We start from the raw sequence: 19,673 nt of genomic DNA on the forward strand, positions 1-19,673 counted from the left end.
AATTAACCTCCGGTGAAAGTTTGAGTAAAGATACTGATACTGATATCCGAGAGGAGAAGGAAAAAAGAAAAAAAATCCTAAAAATAAACTAGGGAAGGAAGAACCTTCCTACCCTAATGGTTGTGGGTATGGAGAGTGGTGAAGAAGAATGGAGGAGGGTGGGGTTTAAATAGTGATTGATATTACTAAAAAAAGGATGATAAACAGAGACAGTTAGAGATTTACCTTTTCTTTCGCAAAAGCTTTTGATCTGTACGTGCATGTGGTGTGAGCTCTTAACGGAAGAGGAATGGGGACGGTTAATTAAGGCATGCATGTCTCTCATAACTAAATTTGAAGAAATCAAGATAAATTCATACATAATATTACAGCATCTATGTGATACGATGTAGATTTTGTACGATAAAATGATGAAAACAAATTACATACATGATATTATTTAATTAATAATATTTAAAAGACAATAAAAAATTACTTTATTTAATATTTATTAATTATTATTAAAATAATTGTATAATTTTAAATATTATATTTCTTAACACTATCGTTAATTATCGTTATTTAATTAAGCTCAAGCATGTCTCTACAATGTGTTTATAGTTGTGCATCAACGGTGTATAAAAGCCTTTGATAAATGTCAGGAAATTAATTTTTTATTAATATTAGTCAATATGTAAAATTATAATTAAAATTTAGTATTTAAAATATAAAATATTACTAAAATTAATCAATTTTATGTTAAAATTTATATGAAGTTATTTTTATATAAAATTAATAACTAAAAATTATTATTTAATAATTTTTAGTTATTAATTTTACATAAAAATAATTATACATGAGTTTTTATATATTATATAGCATTGTTTTAAATTTTTTTATTTATACTGTTTGGAGTGAAAAATAAATTTAAAGAAAATTCAGATAAATTCATCCACAATATTACAGGATCTATGCGGATATATATGATGTTGATTTCGTACGATAAAATGATGAAAACAAATACATACATGATACATATGTAGGCTATATATTGAACAACATTTTACGTACTCGATATTGTTATCCTATGCAATGTTTATTGTTGAATCATGTAAACTTTATCTCTAATTATAATTATTAATTTGCAAATACAAATAGATAATTACTTTTGGTACATACTTTGTAATAACTATACATTATCATTCAACTTAGTTTAGTAAAACTTTAAATGAAACGCTTTTCGTCCGACTCTGATTAAAAGAAATGGAAAGTTAGTATTATAATTAGAATCTTTTTAACGAGGAACATACTAGTTAAAAACATGCTAAAAGAAACATCTAATAAAAAGTACCAAAAAGATAAAGTTTTTATATATTTTTTCCAATGCATTAAAACATCAATCTTGTATTAAGACTTTATACAATAGGCGTTAATGGTCAAAATCGTGATGTTTGTGTTAATTTAATTCTCAAAAGATTGGATAGTGAAGTTCTTAAGCTATGAGGAAGCATCCAAGTATGCTTTTATGTTCCGATATTTATCTTATTTTTCTGTTGCCATTGTGTTTTAGTCAATAGCAGTCTACCTGAAACTATTGCTTAATACTAATGCAGGGGTATTTTGTAGCTCTATCGGCAACAAACTGTAAACCATACAATGACAGCATTTCTCGTGAGATCACTCTATGACGCATCTAAACGTCATTAGAACATGTTTTGTCCTTTTAAAAGTTTCTTAACCAAGGCGCATGCATGTTAGTTCTTTAAGAGAAATTTATAAAATAATTTTGCATCCGTTTGCGTCTTGGAGCCGGCGCATGTACTGGAATCATTGCCACGTTTGCAACTTACAGTATGGACATGGAGACTAAACTGAAAAAAAAAAAAATTGTGTATTATTGAGTGTATTTAAATTATCTTAAAATAATATAATATCAAAAAATATTTATAAGTGTTAAAAAAATTTATATAATAAAAATATAATATTTTATAATAAATATTTAAATATATTAAATAATTCTAATTGATTTTAATTTATTCTAATTATATTCTAATAGGGCAAGGTCTGCTAACTGTCCGGGTATTGTTAAAAGGAAGATCCTTAGGATTTTTACTTCATTTGTAATTATTTCTACTAGTGTTTTTTATGGAAGATGAGTTAGCACAGTGAATGGTTTATTTTGCTGGCTATAACTTTTTAATTTATCTTCCATAATTTTGTAACACCAATACAGAGGAATTTTTCATGCTCTGTCAACATACAATCGGTCATAGGAGTTGTATGTACTACGCACACAACTCTCTTTTTATTCTTGAGCTAAAATTGTGTTGACTTTTATTTCTGCTAACACCTTTGAACCAAAACTTATTTTTCATTCTTTATGTTTTTAAAAGATTTCCATATGTTCTTCTTTGTTAATATACTTTGTTTTGGCATTTTGCAGATACCATATGTAGGTCTCAATGTTTCTATGTATGAATCTTTGAAAGACGGGTGGATTCAGGGCGGAGTTTAGTTGAGATAACAGGTTCTTATCTTTTAATTTTTTTATAAAAAAGTTAATAGTATTTTTTTTAAAATAAAAAATAATTTAGTTGGTTCAAATAATTTATTATAACTTAAAATATTTAAATTCAATTCTCATCTCTTGTTTTTATTGCACAATAATTTTTAAGTTTAAACATTAAAAACATATTAGATTTAGATTTATCTGAGTGAGTCTTTGTTGGCTTTCACAACACATATAGGACGAAAACATTAGAAACAAAAAACGATACATTATTCTTAAAAAAATTATCAAATCAAATAAAATAAAAAATAAAAAATTTATCAGAATAAATTATATTACGAATTTAAGATTTTTAAATAATCATAAAATACTTGTAGAATGACTAATATATAAACTTTCAAAAAAAATGAGTATGAAAATATATTATAAATTACAAATTATTCTTTTTTGTCTCTAATGTATCAAACTTCTTTAATGTTTAATTTGAATAAACTTCATTTTTAACTTTGAGATAAATTTTAATCTTATTCTTCAATAATATTTAATTTTTTACGATACATAGTTATTCAATTATTTTTTAATCACATCTAAGTAAATTACTGTTAATCACATTACTTTTATTCTAAGTTAATTTTTTTTCTTAATTTTACTCTTAAAAAGTTTTACTCATCATGAAATATGTGTAAAGTGACTAATACATAAACTTGCAAAAAAAAGAAAAAAAAAAGAAAATAAATTACTCTTAATCACATTATTTTCATTCTAAATAAATTTATTTTTTAAATTTTATTCTTAACCACATTACTTTCATTCTAAAAAAATTTATTTTTTATTAAAAAAATTAAAAAATAAATTAAATAATATTCTGTTGTAAAAAATTGAAATTATAGAAGAAAAAAATTAAAATTTATTTAAAAATTAAAAATAAAATTTAATTAAATTTAATATTAAAGAAGTTCGATATATTAGCCATAAAAGATGTAATTTATACAAGCATGAGTAAAAATTTTGAATTCGTAATGCAATTTATTCTGTTAAAGTCGTAACATACACTACTAGTGTAAACAATAATAATGAATTTCTTTTAGTTTTAATTTTGAGGTAAATACCAAATCGGTACCCGAAAGATTTAGACACTAACAAAATGATACCTGACTTTTGTTATTGACAAAATAATTCCTAAAAAATTTTAAAATTTGACAAGCGTACTCCTGAACTCATCGGAGCACATCTCCAGCAACCACAATATTAACGTGGCCACCGTGGTTTGGGAACTTGGCAAACCCCCTCCAACTAACCCTTCCCTCTGTAATGCACTGCCCTTCTCTCCCTCCCCAAATGTTTTCCCCTTAATCTCTCTCACGCCAAGAATGGTTTCCCCTTCTCTCTACTGATTTGCTGTTCCAGTTCTTATTTTATTGGTGTTTTGCTCTAATAATAATAGCCAACCATAGCAGTATAATAGTCTTCCACCACCGTCTTCGATCTCCCTCCACCTGAGAAACCGACACCAATGTCTTCTTCAAAATACAATATGCCATTTTCGCCCAACAGCAAAAGACCAAGGCACACTGAAACACAATCCTAAAGACAGACTCAACGACTTACCCGATTGCGTCCTCCTCCACGTGCTCTTCTTTGTGAACGCCAAACACGCCGTCCAAACCTGCGTCCTCTCGTTCCGCTAAAGGAATCTCTAGAAGCTTACTCCCAACCCTCACTCTTCACTCTTCCCACTTCTAGACCTTCAAAACCTTCACGAAATCTGTCTCCACCCTTCTTGCTGTCGCGACACCTCCTCTGCCGTCCTCAACCTCGATTTTGAGCGCCATTGTTGCATTGTGCCTCACGTCCTCAAAAGAATTGCCAATTACGCGATCTCGCATAAGGTTCGCAACTTAGGTATCTCGATGAAATGCCATATCGTTCACATTTCTCAGGCGATTTTCTCGTGCAAAACGTTGACGTCTTTAAAGCTCTCTGTTTGTCCTAGGGGTTATATCTATAAAAATATGTTGTTCTCGAAATTGCTGAACTTAATGGCGTTGACAAGCCTGCATCTTCAGCATTTTACGTTTTGCGCTAGTGGCGATAGCGCCAATGAAAGGGAACCATTGGGGAGGGAGAGGGGGAAGTGCGTTGGGGAGGGAGAGGAGGGGAGTGTGTTAAAGAGGGAGAGAGGGCTGTGATGGGGAGAGAGAGGGAGGGAAGGGGGTTGTGATGGGAAGGGAAAGGAAGGAGTAGTGTGCGATGGGAAGGGAGGATGGATTAAGGTTTGGGGTGGTTTGTCAAGTCACCAAATATACGGTAGCCATATTAGCATTGTGTTTGTCAGAGATTTGTTCCGGCGAACTCGGAGATATACTTGTCAAATTTTAAAATTGTTTAGGGACTATTTTGTCAATAATAAAAGTTAGGTACTATTTTGTCCGTAACAGAATCTTTCGAGTACTACTGATTTAGTATTTATCTCTTTAATTTGACTGAAAATAATTTATTTTTAGAGAATTCTAAAATGTAAACGTAAAATATTATTAGAAGAATTTTTATAACTAGACAATAAGAATACAAAAGATGACATTATTTAATTATTTATCAAACTTAGATTTTTGGTTGAACCGAAAATAATTGAATGGAAGATTATTAAACCAACTGAATCACCTAATTTTTTAAAAATAAAATAAATTAGTGAGAAAAATATTATTATTTAATATTAATTATTTTATTTTATTTAAAAATCAATAAAATCAGTTGGTAAAAAGCAAAAAAAAACTTGTCTTCTCATATTTTTATTACTTAATCCTTATTATACTTCATCCCGTCATCCACCATTTTTCTTTTTCTTTCTTAATTTGTTTAACGCGAAAAATTGAGAAGGGTGAAAATTCAAGTACTTAACGTGAAATTAATAGTTGAAAAAGATTAGATAAAAATTTAGTCAAATCAATTAAATTATCTAATAACTTTTAATTATTATTTTACATGAAATTGACTGTAATTGAATTTTTACCAATAAAAAATAAAAGAAAAGAGTAATGCTAAGAGTCATTATATTTTATAATTTATAATCACTAATTAATTATTATTAATATTTTTATTTAATAGTATAAAATTATATTTAATAATATAAAATTATACATATTTTTAATAATTAAATATTACCTAAATTTAAAAAAAAATGCTGATGATTGAGACCTTCTCAAAAACAAACTTGTCGTGCATGGATTTGTACCACAAATTTTAGTTACCAATAAAATTGAAAATTTTGTCTCTGTTAATTACATATCTCTCTCTCTCTCTCTCTCTCTCTCTGCATCTGCGATATGCAACAAGCAAACTAAACCGGTAAACCCCTTCACCCTTTGAGGCTGAGGCTTAAAGGTTCACACTGATTGTGAGTGAACCCGCCAAATGGTTTCTGCTGCTACAATTTCATCTCAAAATGGACGCCAATGAAGCCAGAATCTTGCTCGGTTTCCCACCTAATATACGTCCCACCACCTCCCAGGTTTGATACAAAATCCTTCCTTTTTCTACTAGCTACTGCTTAGGGTTTCCAATTCAATCCTTCAATTGCGATTGCCAATTCAAACTTTCCTCTTTCCATAAATTCATTTTGCGTTTTTTATGCTTACCCAGTTCTTATTATTAGCTCCGGTACTTGTTTCTCTGATTCCCAGCGGTTTAGTTTGTTTGATTCGTTGGATTTGGTATCTTCATAATGCATAATCTTTGAACGTTAATCAGTCTTTTTTAAAAGTTAAAAAAATTAAAGGAAAAAAAAAGGAGCTTGATCAGATTACTCTGCTTCTGCCCTCGTTTTATTTGTGAAAATTCTGACTCTTCTTTTGTTTAGGTCAAATCAGCTTACAAGAAGAAAGTTTGGGAATCTCACCCTGACCTATTCCCAACTCATGAAAAGCCTCTTGCGGAATCTAAGTTTAAACTGGTGAGCATTTCAGTTCTATAACATGTATGCAACTTTCAAGGGAATTTTGGATGGTGTGTGCATTTTTATAACTAGCTGTGAATTTGTTGGTGCCTTTATATACTTTATTTGAAGTTAGACTACAATATAAGCCTACTACTTCAGTGTGTTAACATAGCAGATAGCAGAACATGCTCTCTTTATAGACTGATACATGAGTCTGTTATTTTGTAGATAAGATAATAACATCCAGTTTCCTTTATGGCCTCCTATGTCACGACTCATGAATGGAGTTCATAGTCATATTATTTATTCCTTAAACAAAGGATCAAAAAATCTCATTTGAATTGGATTTTCCCCCCACCCAATTCTTTCTCTAGGCATTGGCAAGGAACGCCAAAATCTACCCTTGTTTTTTGGGTGTTAAATTAAATTGAACTGAGAGTTGTTTTTTCTCAAGTTGGATGGTCGTTCCTTTAGCCATTCTTATATCCACATTCCCTGGCTGGTAAATTAAAAGATTAACTGAACATTTTTTACCCCTGCAGATTTCGGAAGCATACGCATGCTTGCTATCTGGTAAATTTCGAGATCCCTTGACTCATAGTTTATTCATTCCAGAGTCCCTTTTTAGACTTTTGTTTGAAAATTTAAAATGATGTACTTATAGCATTCTAAGGTGGCCTACCCTATGCTCAAAATTCAGAATTAGTGTTTTGCTTGAGACTTGGAGTATATAACCAGATTATGGGAAATGAAAATTTGCAGAAACTCATTATTTTAGATCATGTCAGTAGTATTCTGGGAAGGATCAGCTTTCCCAGACAGTTTTCATGGTTCCCATAATTCCATAAATGTACATTAAAATGCTGCTATTGACCGACTGCGAAGCAAATATGCTCACATGTATTTTTCTGCATATTTCATTATTTTGCCTCCATCCTTACAGAATTTTAACTTGAATGTAACCGTTGACTTGTTATTCTAGTGTAGCCTGGCAATTCAAACTTGTATTCTTCTGTTTCTTTTGTCTTATTCGATGGATTTGTTGATTTATCTCCCTTGAAAAATACCTCGAGAGTGTAAGAGTTTTAACAAAATTAGCAACTTCATTCGTGTGTAACTGTGTATTAGTCTTTCTGAACAAAATTCCTGAAACAGGTGGGAGAGGAGGAATTTCAGACTCTGGTAAATGTTTCTCCCAAATCCCTTTGGAATATGACTTAAACTTGTTCTGTTCACTTTCCTTTTTTCCTTAATTTTATTTGGCATATTTTCTGTACAGTTCAGTATTCACGAGTTGTTAGAACTGGAGTCCCTAGGGGTCAAGGAGGAAGTAAAAACCATGCTCTGATTAAAGTTCCCTTCATTTGTATCATTCTGGGAACTGTTGCACTTGGAGGTTTCAATGCTTCAAGGTGATATGACAATTGACAACCAATCATATGGCAGATTCATTTTCAGTTCTGGTTTTATTTACAAATAAAGTATGTTGTTTGTTCATTGACACAACACATCCTTTTCTGCTAATGTTTTGCAGGGCTTACAAAAAACAAAAGGAAGAATACCCATCACACAATCCATTTCTACCTTGATGGAGTCTTAAGTTGGAATGCAAACCATTTTCTTGATGTTTGATTCCTTCAAGTGATATATTTTGCTGTAATAAGGGGGCAATGTTGTAGTATATATGATATATAATACATTCAAACCATAGCTATTCGTGAATGTAAGTGAAAGTGAATCAAATAAAGTTATGTAATTATAATTGATTGTGTTTCTAATCCATCTGGATTCAATTGAAGGCGATTTTTTGAAAGTGAAGCTAGTCTGCATATTTTTCTTAAACAATTTATTTAGTTGAGTGTCTGGAAATTTGGATGGTGACTGATGTAAGACATGCACTGATGGTTTCATTGTGATCTTTTAAGATGAGTTGTGAAATTGACTTTTGTTAATTTTATTTGTAGTGTGGATATTTTTAACTGAATATTTTGAAATATATTTTTAGTATTGCAATTTTTAAATAAAGGTAAAGTATATTGTTTATTCTGAAGTTTGACAAAAGTTTTAAAAAAATCTTTAAGTTTTATTTTGTTTAAATTTTGTCCCCAAAATTTTTTATTTGTATTAAATATATCCCAGGTGGCTAATTTTTTAAAAAATTTAAGACTAATTCAACAACAATTTCATAAGAACAACCCTCAACACAAGCAAATCAAGCATAATTTTCATGCGTTATTGTTAAATTGGTCTTAACTTTTTTGAAAATTTAGCCGTTAATGGTATATTTGATGCAAATCGAAAATTTTTGGGACAAAATTGAAACAAAATAAAATTTAGGGATATTTTTAAAACTTTTGCCAAACTTCAATGACAAAAAGTACACTTTACCCTTTAAATAACAATTAACACACAACAATATCGTCTATTTGCTTTCTTTGTTTCACTTTTTATTTTTGGGCAGTGTTCATACCTGATCCATAATTTACTCAGGCCTAAAATGATTAGAAGTCCAGTCTACAGAGCAAGATTCCAAATCACACTTTGAGACCTATCCAACCTCATAAAAGTCGGTCCACGCGGCGACAACTTGGCCCGACTTATTCAAATAAGATGAATCCCAACCAACTCCTACAATCTCTCCTACTCATCTAAAAAGGAGATCTTAATAACCTCACCGATAAAAGGGAGTAACAAATCCATCATTAAACCTACCCCTATCTCTACACTTATAAATATCCTTACACCCTTAGATATTTTTCGAACTTCAATCTACTAAAAACTTGCCTTAAACTCACGCTAACTTATGCATTGGAGTCCCTTGCAAGTACCACTCCCACCTCCCCACGAAGAACTCGGACGGCTTTATCCCTGCAGGAGAAGACATCAGACACTGCACTCAAAGGCGTCTGGATCTCGCATCCAAGCCCAAATCACCCTGGTTCTAGGTAAGCCTCGAAACATTGGCGCCATTGTCGAGTACTTGAAAATCAAGACCATATGATAGGGGACGACATCCCAGAAGATGGGCACACGGCTTCCGATTACGAAACCCTAGAAGAAGAGCAATATAATGATGAGCGAGCATTAGTCATACCCCCTCGAATTGATAAAGGGAAAGGTGTTGCCAAAGACACACATCCGTCAAAATTCGGAAGGACACAGGATAAGCTCAAAAGCAGAAGTTCATCGACCTGAAGGATCTGGCCCAAGAGATCCCACAGAAATTATAGGATTTGTCCACGAACATCAAAGTCGGTTAGAACAACTCGAGTAGGAGCTAGAGCGACAAAGAGAGTTTGAAAGAGCCCTGGAAAGGGAGGTACGTCGGTGAAGGACATTAGAAGAAAAACTCTTGAAACTGGAATTCGAGCTGCTCGAGAAGAGACGCCTCTAGCAGGAGAAGATTCATTCATAGAATAAATCATGCGGGACAAAGTTCCTCGAAACTTTAAAAGGCCAGACATGGACGTCTATGATGGAAAGATCGACCCGAGACATCATCTGAGTAATTTCAAAAGTCGTATGTATTTGACAGACACGTCAGATACAACTCGCTGCAAAATTTTCTCGACTACGTTAACCAAGGAGACAATAAAATGGTTTGACAATCCACCACTTAAATCGGTCACCTGCTTTGACGATTTGGCAAAAAATTTCCTTACATGATTTTCATCCAAAAAGATAAGTTTAAACATGTTCCAACCATCTTAGGAGTAAAGCAAGAAATCGAAATATCTCTACGGGTCTATATGAAAAGATTCAACAAGACGTGTTTGGAGATTCAAAACCTATCCACCGAAGTAATCATTATGGGACTAGTTAATGACCTTAAAGAAGCTCCATTTTCTCAGTCCATATCAAAGAGGTACCTGACCTCTTTGTACAAGGTGCAAAAGCGAACTAAAAAGTATAACAACATGAAAGAAACTGCTCGATTAAGAGAGCCTGCCCCAAGACAACATAATCAATATCCAACTCGAGACAAAGAGAAAAAACTAAAGAAAAAGGAAGAATACAGCTCGGACAAAACTCGAAGGCATCACAACTATACCCCCATTGCGAGTATCCCTTGTGGATGTCTATACTGAGATGTGCCACACAGAAAAGATTCCACCTCCCAAATAAATTAAAAACAAAAAAGATAAAAGTCGGTCAAAATACTGCGAGTACCATAAAATCTACAACAATTCCACCAATGATTGTTATGATTTAAAAAATGTGATTAAAAAATTTGTTAGGGAAAGTCAGTTGGATAGGTATTTAGCAGAGAGGCTGGACGATCTGAGCAAGAGGAAAAGAGATGAAGAAGAGAGGGTTTGGCAATATCGGCCACCACGAATCTATGAGAGACACATCCACATGATTGCTATAAGATTTACGGGGGGATCAACAAAATCATTCTGCAAGAGACATTTGAAAGAGGTATACCAGGTCGGCGAAAAAGCTGAAACGCCCGATCTGCCTGCTATCACCTTCACAAAAGAAGATGCCCACATAAGAATAGCCATCATCCATCACTAATAACACAAAATATTAATTGTTAATGATGACTAGACCACCGAGCCGAATTCGGATAACCCAAGCCATGGACTAGACCCGACTCGAAATAATGACCAGGTCTATTTTTGAGACCCTTACCCGACCCTAGACCCAGTAAAATCACACCAAATTAGTTCCTGAAAAGTTCGGGTCTGGGCCTGACCACGAACACCCCTAGTTCTATATATACATACAAAGACGTATTTTAAAAATGGAATAGTGAACAATGGTGATGTGAGAAGCAACTTGAAAAAAAAAATTGAATGTGAAAGCGACAATTTGAGATGGGCAGCACTTAATCGTCTAAACTACAATTTTCTATAACCATTTGAGACTACCAACATAGTTTGGTATATAGAGGGAAATATCATCTTTTCATCCCACTAACTTTCTATTTTTCATAAAAAAAAAAGAAAAAAAGAAAAAAAAAGGGAACATCTTCCTAACCTCAGATATTTGGTTCAACTCCGATGCTACACAATTGGGTTAACCTAATAAAAGCAAAATTTGATCAACGGCATATTTATATTCATAATATGTATGCCGTCCCTGCGTCTTCGGTTTTCCACAGATTTTCAAAGAAACCTCACATTGATCATTTGATCTATCCAACCTTCTTTCCTTCCATTAACTATATGTATGAATGTATCTGTGTGTATGTGTATGCAACCATTGACGTTAAGCAGATTTTGATCTGGTTTAACACCAGAACCAGGAGAACTACTCTCTGCAACATCTCAACTCTGCTCAAGTGTAATAGTAATCGGCTGCCACTCCCCGGAATGGTTATGTATAATCCACTTCTTGACCGAGATTATCATCTCCAGAATCTTAAGTACATCACCTAAAACCTCCTTCTCCATGCATGATCTCCTAAGAATAAGCGATGCTTCATATCTAACAAAAACGAAAATAGTATAAATATATTAGTAATAAAGCTTTCTCCAAGAAGGTAAAAAAACAAAGTGCACAACTAGGGCATATCATTTTATGTAAAGTAGTGGAGAATTATGGGACAAAAAATAAATCCGCTTGGTTTCCGACTTGGTACAACTCAAAGTCATGATTCTCTTTGGTTTGCGCTATATTCATCACCGTAGGAATCGGGTTCAAGCTTTCCCCAGCCCCTTCTCATCAATGGACTCCTGATGTATACGAAGGAGTGCGGTAAGGTCAAGAAAATTTACAAATATCTACCTGCAACGGGATGCCAAAATTGACGATTTTCCAGTTGGTGAAGAAAGGAATTGCTGTATTCTAGCCCATGTTGCGTCTGAGAAATCATTAGGATAACCACCTATTGGGTTCACACACTTCCAGAGTTTCCCATTTTTGTTAACATAAAAATTCAATGAACCTATGCTTTGTTTTACTACCATTCCGTGCTCTATTGCACAATCTAAAGCCTTCCTGGCATCGATTGTCTGATATCTCACATCTCCATATCGAATGCAATCAGAAATATTTCCGTGAGTAGGCATAACCTTTTCAGTCTTCAGGGTGTCTAAAGTTAACAGAATGCAGCCTATAAGATGTTGGTCGTACTCAGAAGGTGGTCGTAGAAATTTAGCTCCCCAGATATCGCTAGAACTGGTATTAGGGATGAAGCTGGACAAAGAAGTGTTAGACTGTTCACAATTACGAGAAGACCCCTTGTCCACATTCTCATAACACGATGCTTGACTGGCATGTGGATTATGCTCTGTTGATGTAGTTAAGCTGACAACATTAGGCGACTGACTAGTACTTATTCTATAATCTTGTCTAGATTCCTGATGATCATGGAGGTTGTTTTGCCTCAAAAAGCTATTCTGTGAATCATGAGGAATTCCACCACTAGAGTTACTACCACTGCTTTTTGAGTGATCTTGGTGGCTTGGAAGACTAAGTGCAGAACTAATAGTTGCGATGTTGGGCTTATTACAAAAGAATTCATGGGGAGCCCTGGGAAACAACTTTGCCTGTGGAAGTTCCGGATTAGAGCAATGATTGTTCTTAGTCTTACTCTCTGGAAATTGGCTTGCATCGCAGTTGGTGTATTTTTCTTTGAATCTTGGTTGAGATGGTTCAGAAACACGGTTTTGAACCGTTTCAGAACTAAAGCTTTGGGTATTACTTGCAATGTTTGACGAGCTGCCACTGGATAGTGGTGGCCCACCGGCAGAAAGGCTAGTCCAGAGCCACACACTCCTAGCAGCAGCAGTGAGGGACACCGAAGCTTTTAGTGGTTGAGCGAGAAGAATGTTGTACCTTCTCATGCGCAGCTGATGCAGGGCATTCGAGAAGTCCCTATCTCCGGAAATAAGCAAATAATTCGCAGGAGCAGGGTTGTCCACCGCCCAGAATAACATATCAACTAAAATCTTCTTGTCACTTGCATCTTTCACACCTAGAATGAAACCAAACCAAACCAAACCTCTCACACAATCCAAAACCGAATAAAAAACAATCCACACACCATGCACCCTTAATCATACTAAACATTAACAAGTCACATTCCATGCTCAAGAAGTATATAATTCAATACACAACATCGGCATTACTCCAAATACCTCTTCAACAGAGAATATAAACAAATCTTTCAGTTTGAAATATTTTCTATATCGCGTATGACACGTTGAAGATATAACAAGAAAAAGATTACATATATCTGTATCAAGAAAATGGAGGCTAGGGTTTAACGAAGTGGAAGCAATGAGGCGTACCTGCGGGAACGTGGTTGAGGGAGATGCCGGTGCTGGAGAGCGCGTGCTGCACGGACGATGGAATGCGTTTGGTGTCGCCGTACGCTGAGATGGAGACGGGGCCGCAGTAGTTCATGCGAACCAGTGCGGAGCTGATGTTCTTTGCGATCGAATGCGCGTCGCAGCCACGAGACACAGGGCAGTTCTCTATGTCCCACCACACTGATACCTTGGCCGACGAATACTGCATTTCAGCCTCCTTGAGCGACCGAGCCAGCACGGTGCCTTTGGAGGTGGTGGCCTCAGCAGTCATTGGCGCGGTTCCTTTCTTTTCTGAGGGATTAACCGCTTAATAGAGCTGTCATTTTACTAACGTTGACGGTAAGAATTTAAATTTGTACCGTATTCCACACCGTTAGTTATTGGTTTTTCTTGGGTTTTTTATTTTTAAACACCATTAGTTATTGTTTGAACTTTGAAGTTGACTCTTTTACCTACTTAAAAATGTATTTTAAAATAAAAAAGTTAAAGAATTACTTTTACTAATATTGACTAATGTGACAATATTGGTAAAAATAAATTTTGTATATTAAATGTTTAAATAGATAATATTAAAAAATAACTTTAATATGAGAAATGTTAGAAAATTAACATTTTTAGTAGAAAAAACATTAGCCATTATTAACGCAAACGCAAGACAAATATAAAGAGAAAAAAAAAATATTTTGACCAGCATTTTTCTTAAAGTATTATCAACCTACAATGTCATGCACTGAAATTTGAAAGTCTAGAGAAATTTTTTGGTTAAAAAAAGAGAAACTTTAAAACCAACAATAAGTTAGGGTACTTTCAATGACAAAGTAAACTGAAAAAAATAAAATAGATTAAAATATTGGCTGTAACTGCTAACTCAATAATCATCAATTAGAGTCATGAGATCCATTGGGAATTGGAACCAATAGTCAAATCAAGCCTATACAAGAATCAATCATTTGACTAATGAATACTTTGAACATAAAAAATATTCAACTCTGCTAAAAGAATATGTATAGTTCTTCCGCTTTGTTTTCTCTCTTCTCTGTTACCTTTCTCTTGGAAGGAGGCGTGTATGATCTTTTGCGTGTATGATTTGGTTTCTCTGCGCTCTTCCAAGATGAGATATCAATTTGCCTCTAAACCCTAAGATGACATGATCTTTGCCTCAAAGCTAGATTGCTGCTAAGCTGGCTTTCTTCCAAGATGCGGATGAGATATCCGTTTAGACGACATTAAAGGTGCTTCTTCGTCAAAATCATTATCATAAACAGAATCATTCCATGAGGTCCTGTCTTTGCTGTTCAAACCGTCATCTGCCTTTTTCTCGCTTAGGAGTAGGTCCTCCTGTATTTATTCAGAAAGGCAAAGAACAAACAGTTGAATAAACAAATATTCTTCGTTAAAGGATGAGATAGAACCTAGGTAGAGAAAATCAACATTTTAAGTAAAATTGTGAAAGTAAATTAAACACGTAAAACATGAAATCATAACAAGACTTAAATCGTAAACTTAATTGATTCATTCAAAACCTTAATATTAAAAGATTTTATAAGTTACATCGAAATTTTAGTTATTATGGATAGAACTTGTTCAATTTCCTCACTCCTAACTTCGTCAAAGCAAACACCTTAATATTCTGATAATTCACAGAATATAGAGAAATACCTAGTAGTTTTTTTAACCAAGACAACAAAACCAGGGACAGTTAAATCTCCCATATTTCATTGATCTGAAAGAAAAAAAAAAAACACAATGGCTGACCTTAGCTGAGTCATCTTGAATACTTTGGGGAGGAGGTTGAGATATGCGTACTTCATTGAGCTTCAGGTAGTTATAAAAAACAACACCACTTAGAGCTGCACATTCAAAAGTAATTCGCTAATGAGACACAAAATAGAAATCTGTTGATAACATGAAATTTAAATTACTATCATCTGTTTTCTACAAAGAAGCATTTACCTATAGCATAACCAATGATATTAAGCGGAGTAATCTTTGATTCAGGAAATAAGACAGTTGAAAGACTTATAAGTATCCAGTCTTTCAAAACCCCAGCCACTCGAATAGTTACTGCTCCGGTTCTACCAATCACCACAAATGTTGACAGATTCAATGCCAGAGCACAAAGAGCGTTTGTAAAAAAAATCCAGAAGTCAAACTGCAGATGTGGATCTTCCATCTCAGGCTTCTCAAGGATATACCATGGGATAAAAAGAAATCCAAAGCTGCATAGAATGTGATCATTACTCAGCAAGAAGTTATTTACAACTCGCATTCCCAGATCAATATGAGTGCATCATAAAGTAACATTCAACCAGGATCCAACACAGAATAAGCAGAGAAGTTTTTTACAATTTCACAGACGTTTCTGCAGAAGCTAATGACTGAGATTAACATAAAAGCAATAATATCTCCTTCAGTTGAAAAATTTAGTAAAAGTTGCAATTATTACATATAAAAAACAACACAAGCATTCCACAGAGCAAAATGTTATATTTCTATTTTTCCTCCCACATACAATTAGTGGTATATGGGCATTCCAATATACCAGAAAATAAACTACCTGCAGGGTGCTATGTAATACAAGCTTGTAATTGGGTTTAGTGTCAAGCCCTTCTTCTGGAGAAGAACTTGAGTTAAGACCAGCCTCAAAGCTTCAGCAATTATTCCTGTGACCTGGTAAAGTGTACCAAGCACATTAAAATGAATTTCCCCATAGGAGGAAATGACTACTCCAAAGCTGATCAGCACCATGTTCGTGAATACATCACACCTTAATTTCTCAGTCCCACAGCCAACAGCCGTGAGAAATGTTGCCACTGGCACTGTAAATTTAAAGTTTAGTAAAAAAGAAGAAAGAAAGAGGATCATCCATTAGGGGAAGGTATTTTCAAGGAGAGAAAAATAGAAATTAACTTACTCAGGGCCTTAAGCATCTGGATGAAGGCCACAGAAATGTATAAATATGCCGTGTTCCCAAACCTAAATAGACAATGAAGTAATCAAGCCAATATATACAATAAACTAAGCAATGAAGTCTACAATGTGACAGCAAGCTTATCAAATAGATAGTTTAAATGTTTAATGATATTTTAACTTCAAAAATTGTTTAATTTATGATGAATCAACTACAGTCAATAGAATGAAATACAGAATTGAATATGGGGACCACTAAGGTGCAAACACACCCACATCACAACCTATAAGTGGCTTTTGGTCAAATTACATCTTCACGCCCAGACATATTGCTTACCACAGACTTGCTGCAAAGAAGGCGCTTATAGGGACCACACAAGTAGCATATCTGTAAAACAGACATTTTGTTGAAGCCAAAAATATTAATAGAAATGTGAAACATGATGTGTGTAGAAGTCTTACATATTAAATGTCATTTTAACCGGTGATACAACCTGCACCAGTGAAGTGGGAGGGAAAAAGCGAAGAAAAATATTTAGTTAATTCTGTTAGATTCTCAATAATGCATGTTAAGAATTTAGCAGCAATGTTTGAACAAAATAACATAAACAGGGAATAAAGAGAAAGGTAGTCATAACTATGACATTACAAGCTCCAACAAATTCATACCTTAAGAACACGAATAAGCAAAAAGGACACTGAACCAGAAAAGGCCATATGGATCATAGTGAGCGTTATTGGAAATGGAAAATTAAAGTGCAATGTGGAGAGGAGCCACTGCAAGAAACCAAAGATCATTGTAAAAGGAAATCGAGTTGAGCAGAATATATTACAGTAAGAAGATAAATAACCAAAAATAAATAAATGGAAGAATTTATCAGGCATATCAGCAATCCCTTGCCTTGTTGTACAGAATAACTCCCGATGAAAGAGATATGTAAAGTAGAAGGTAGACGTAGGTCAGCACATGCTGCCTAGTCATCATTGGCATTACTGCCATACCTACCCTGCAAAACCCAATGCAATCTATTATGTCAAGCATATTTAGACAAAACAAAGCTAGTCATTGATCCCTGCTTATTATCAGTATGATGAAATGAACTTCATTAAGCAATCATTCTTCTTCAAAGACCCATGTAAATATAAATTGAATGAGGTACAACCCATTGGTCAGACAAACCCTTAATTCCCCCTCAGATTTCCAATAGATTAGTCCTTGTTCTGCCAAGTTGAGGGATACCATGAGAAATCAAATAACTTGTATGAGGGAAAAAATGGAGAAAGTAAAACTTACTAAACCCAGCTAAAGTAGTTTTCCCGTTTTCAAGACTCTATTGGAATCAAGCAATCATTAGTAATATCTTCTACACTTGAACTTATAACTATTTCCAAAAATAAATAACATTTTTATTTTTAGTTTTTTTGAATCCATAGCTAGCAGTCTAGCACATATTTCAATTGAAACTTTCCCTTTCATACTCCTTTCTACCGGATACGAGATATGAAAATAGACTCTGGAATGAATATTACTTACATGCACCTCAATATCAGAATCCGCAGGATCACTAGGTTAATTGAAAAAGCAAGGAAAATCAATCAACTATAGTGCATTACTCAAATTTGGAAGAGTAGAATCCAGAGTGCACATTGCTTATCTATATAAATTTGGAGCCATTGTTTGCTTTTACGAAATTCAGAGCAAGCAAAGCATCAAGTGGAAATTTTGTAGGATCAAAATGCCGTAGAACTAAAACTAGGACGAGAGCACTGTTGGATTCGTTATGTGTGTGAAGAGTCAAGTATATTCAGATTTCAGACGCACAGTTTTGATTCAATGTGAGAATGTGAGAATATCAAATTCACTGACACTGTGGGCATCAATGAGAAGAAATCGAACGAAAATCAAACAATAAATATTTATTAATAAAGGTAAATTAAAAAAATATAATAATCATAATAACAATAATAATAATAAATGAGAGAGAGAGAGAGAGAGAGAGAGAGGGGAGGGAGAGACGTTTTACCTGCTAAACTGATCTGGAAAACAGAATCGGGGGAATGAAGAGAAAGGGACACGAAAGATGGAATGTGTTTGAGAATGAGAGTGCAGAGTGCAAGCGCAAACTTACAAAAACCGGGAAGAGCAGCCGAGAAATCCGATACTTTGTCCCTCACGTACAAAGGGGACAGATTTTTATTTTTGATTTTTTGTTAAAATTTAAAGTGCCTAAAAAATAAATTCTGTTTCAAAACATGCTGCATGTTAATAATTTTGAAAACAAATAACTATATATATTTTTTTAAAGATTAATTTTGATACTTGGATAATACAAAAAATCTCTATCTCCAATTCTCCATCTCCAAGGAAAGGGAGGTCAGAGGTGTCATGTCTTGGTGTCTACTTTTTTTTCTCTCTCAAATGAATAAATTCTTATTCATTATTATTCATTTACTCGTTTTTTTATTTCTATTTTTAATATTACTAACAAAATTTTAATTATTGCTATTTAATTTACTAGTTTATGTAATAATTCAATTTATTATAATTCTAATCAAATCTTTTTTATATTAAATTATTTAATAATAAATACCATTTATCAATAATCAAGAATAAGGTATAAATATTACTATTTATAATTGTCAATTCAATTATTTACTACTTTCATTCTTGTTAATTATTATGCAAATTTTTTTAATAATAAATGTATTTATGCTAATTCTTGCTAATCTTTTTATTATTATTATATATTGATAAATAATTTGCTATATTGTTAACTTGCTATATCAATAAATAAATATACGATATTACAAATAATTTGCTATATTAGTAAATAAATACATGATACTATTGATAACTTGCGATACATAATATTACTAATTGGTGATTGCTATCATGAAAATTATAGGTACCGATATATTTAAAATACGGATAAATAATAATAAGTTATGTGTTATTTATTTTTTACATCAGCATTTAATTTTTTTTTGAATATATATTAGATCACCACTTTTACTAATACACTCTTTTAATTAAATTAAAATAAAAATATATTTTTATTTAATTTTATAAAAAATC

General features: G+C 33.3%; 3 protein-coding genes across 3 annotated transcripts; 1 reads left to right on the forward strand and 2 right to left on the reverse strand.

The window, feature by feature from the left end:
• Positions 1 to 5,718: 5,718 nt before the first annotated feature.
• On the forward strand, positions 5,719 to 8,235 carry LOC107492334 (uncharacterized). Its single transcript, XM_016113341.2, has 6 exons — positions 5,719 to 5,996; positions 6,345 to 6,437; positions 6,965 to 6,995; positions 7,578 to 7,604; positions 7,702 to 7,834; positions 7,957 to 8,235. The coding sequence occupies exons 1-6, from the start codon at positions 5,931 to 5,933 to the stop codon at positions 8,009 to 8,011; spliced, it is 405 nt and encodes a 134-aa protein (XP_015968827.1). The 5' UTR covers positions 5,719 to 5,930; the 3' UTR covers positions 8,012 to 8,235.
• Positions 8,236 to 11,414: 3,179 nt separating this feature from the next.
• On the reverse strand, positions 11,415 to 13,992 carry LOC107492278 (uncharacterized). The gene is made up of 3 exons (XM_016113280.3): positions 13,667 to 13,992; positions 12,159 to 13,350; positions 11,415 to 11,858 (listed from the first exon to the last, which is right to left on the reverse strand). Exons 1-3 carry the CDS (start codon positions 13,956 to 13,958, stop codon positions 11,699 to 11,701), a joined length of 1,644 nt encoding a protein of 547 aa, XP_015968766.1. The 5' UTR covers positions 13,959 to 13,992; the 3' UTR covers positions 11,415 to 11,698.
• Positions 13,993 to 14,511: 519 nt separating this feature from the next.
• LOC107492279 (probable sugar phosphate/phosphate translocator At3g17430) lies at positions 14,512 to 18,817 on the reverse strand. Its single transcript, XM_016113281.3, has 10 exons — positions 18,622 to 18,817; positions 17,499 to 17,604; positions 17,267 to 17,374; positions 17,060 to 17,091; positions 16,935 to 16,985; positions 16,602 to 16,663; positions 16,245 to 16,506; positions 15,641 to 15,906; positions 15,443 to 15,537; positions 14,512 to 15,025 (listed from the first exon to the last, which is right to left on the reverse strand). The coding sequence occupies exons 2-10, from the start codon at positions 17,595 to 17,597 to the stop codon at positions 14,864 to 14,866; spliced, it is 1,137 nt and encodes a 378-aa protein (XP_015968767.1). The 5' UTR covers positions 17,598 to 17,604; positions 18,622 to 18,817; the 3' UTR covers positions 14,512 to 14,863.
• Positions 18,818 to 19,673: the final 856 nt, after the last annotated feature.

Source organism: Arachis duranensis, chromosome 6 (assembly GCF_000817695.3).
Source record: "Arachis duranensis cultivar V14167 chromosome 6, aradu.V14167.gnm2.J7QH, whole genome shotgun sequence".
Taxonomy (NCBI): domain Eukaryota; kingdom Viridiplantae; phylum Streptophyta; class Magnoliopsida; order Fabales; family Fabaceae; genus Arachis; species Arachis duranensis.

Bases quoted from the DNA above. Each gene is read 5' to 3' on its own strand.
- LOC107492334 (XM_016113341.2), top strand. From the start codon at position 5,931: ATGGACGCCAATGAAGCCAGAATCTTGCTCGGTTTCCCACCTAATATA. The intron at 6,438-6,964 runs GTGAGCATTTCA...TTACCCCTGCAG, and splicing joins CGGAATCTAAGTTTAAACTG to ATTTCGGAAGCATACGCATG. The intron at 7,835-7,956 runs GTGATATGACAA...AATGTTTTGCAG, and splicing joins GGAGGTTTCAATGCTTCAAG to GGCTTACAAAAAACAAAAGG.
- LOC107492278 (XM_016113280.3), bottom strand. From the start codon at position 13,958: ATGACTGCTGAGGCCACCACCTCCAAAGGCACCGTGCTGGCTCGGTCG. The intron at 13,351-13,666 runs GTACGCCTCATT...GTTTCATTCTAG, and splicing joins CCTCAACCACGTTCCCGCAG to GTGTGAAAGATGCAAGTGAC. The intron at 11,859-12,158 runs GTAGATATTTGT...CGTTTTTGTTAG, and splicing joins ATTTTGGCATCCCGTTGCAG to ATATGAAGCATCGCTTATTC.
- LOC107492279 (XM_016113281.3), bottom strand. From the start codon at position 17,597: ATGGCAGTAATGCCAATGATGACTAGGCAGCATGTGCTGACCTACGTC. The intron at 16,986-17,059 runs GTAAGACTTCTA...TCTGTTTTACAG, and splicing joins GTTAAAATGACATTTAATAT to ATATGCTACTTGTGTGGTCC. The intron at 15,907-16,244 runs GTAGTTTATTTT...CATTCTATGCAG, and splicing joins TATTACATAGCACCCTGCAG to CTTTGGATTTCTTTTTATCC.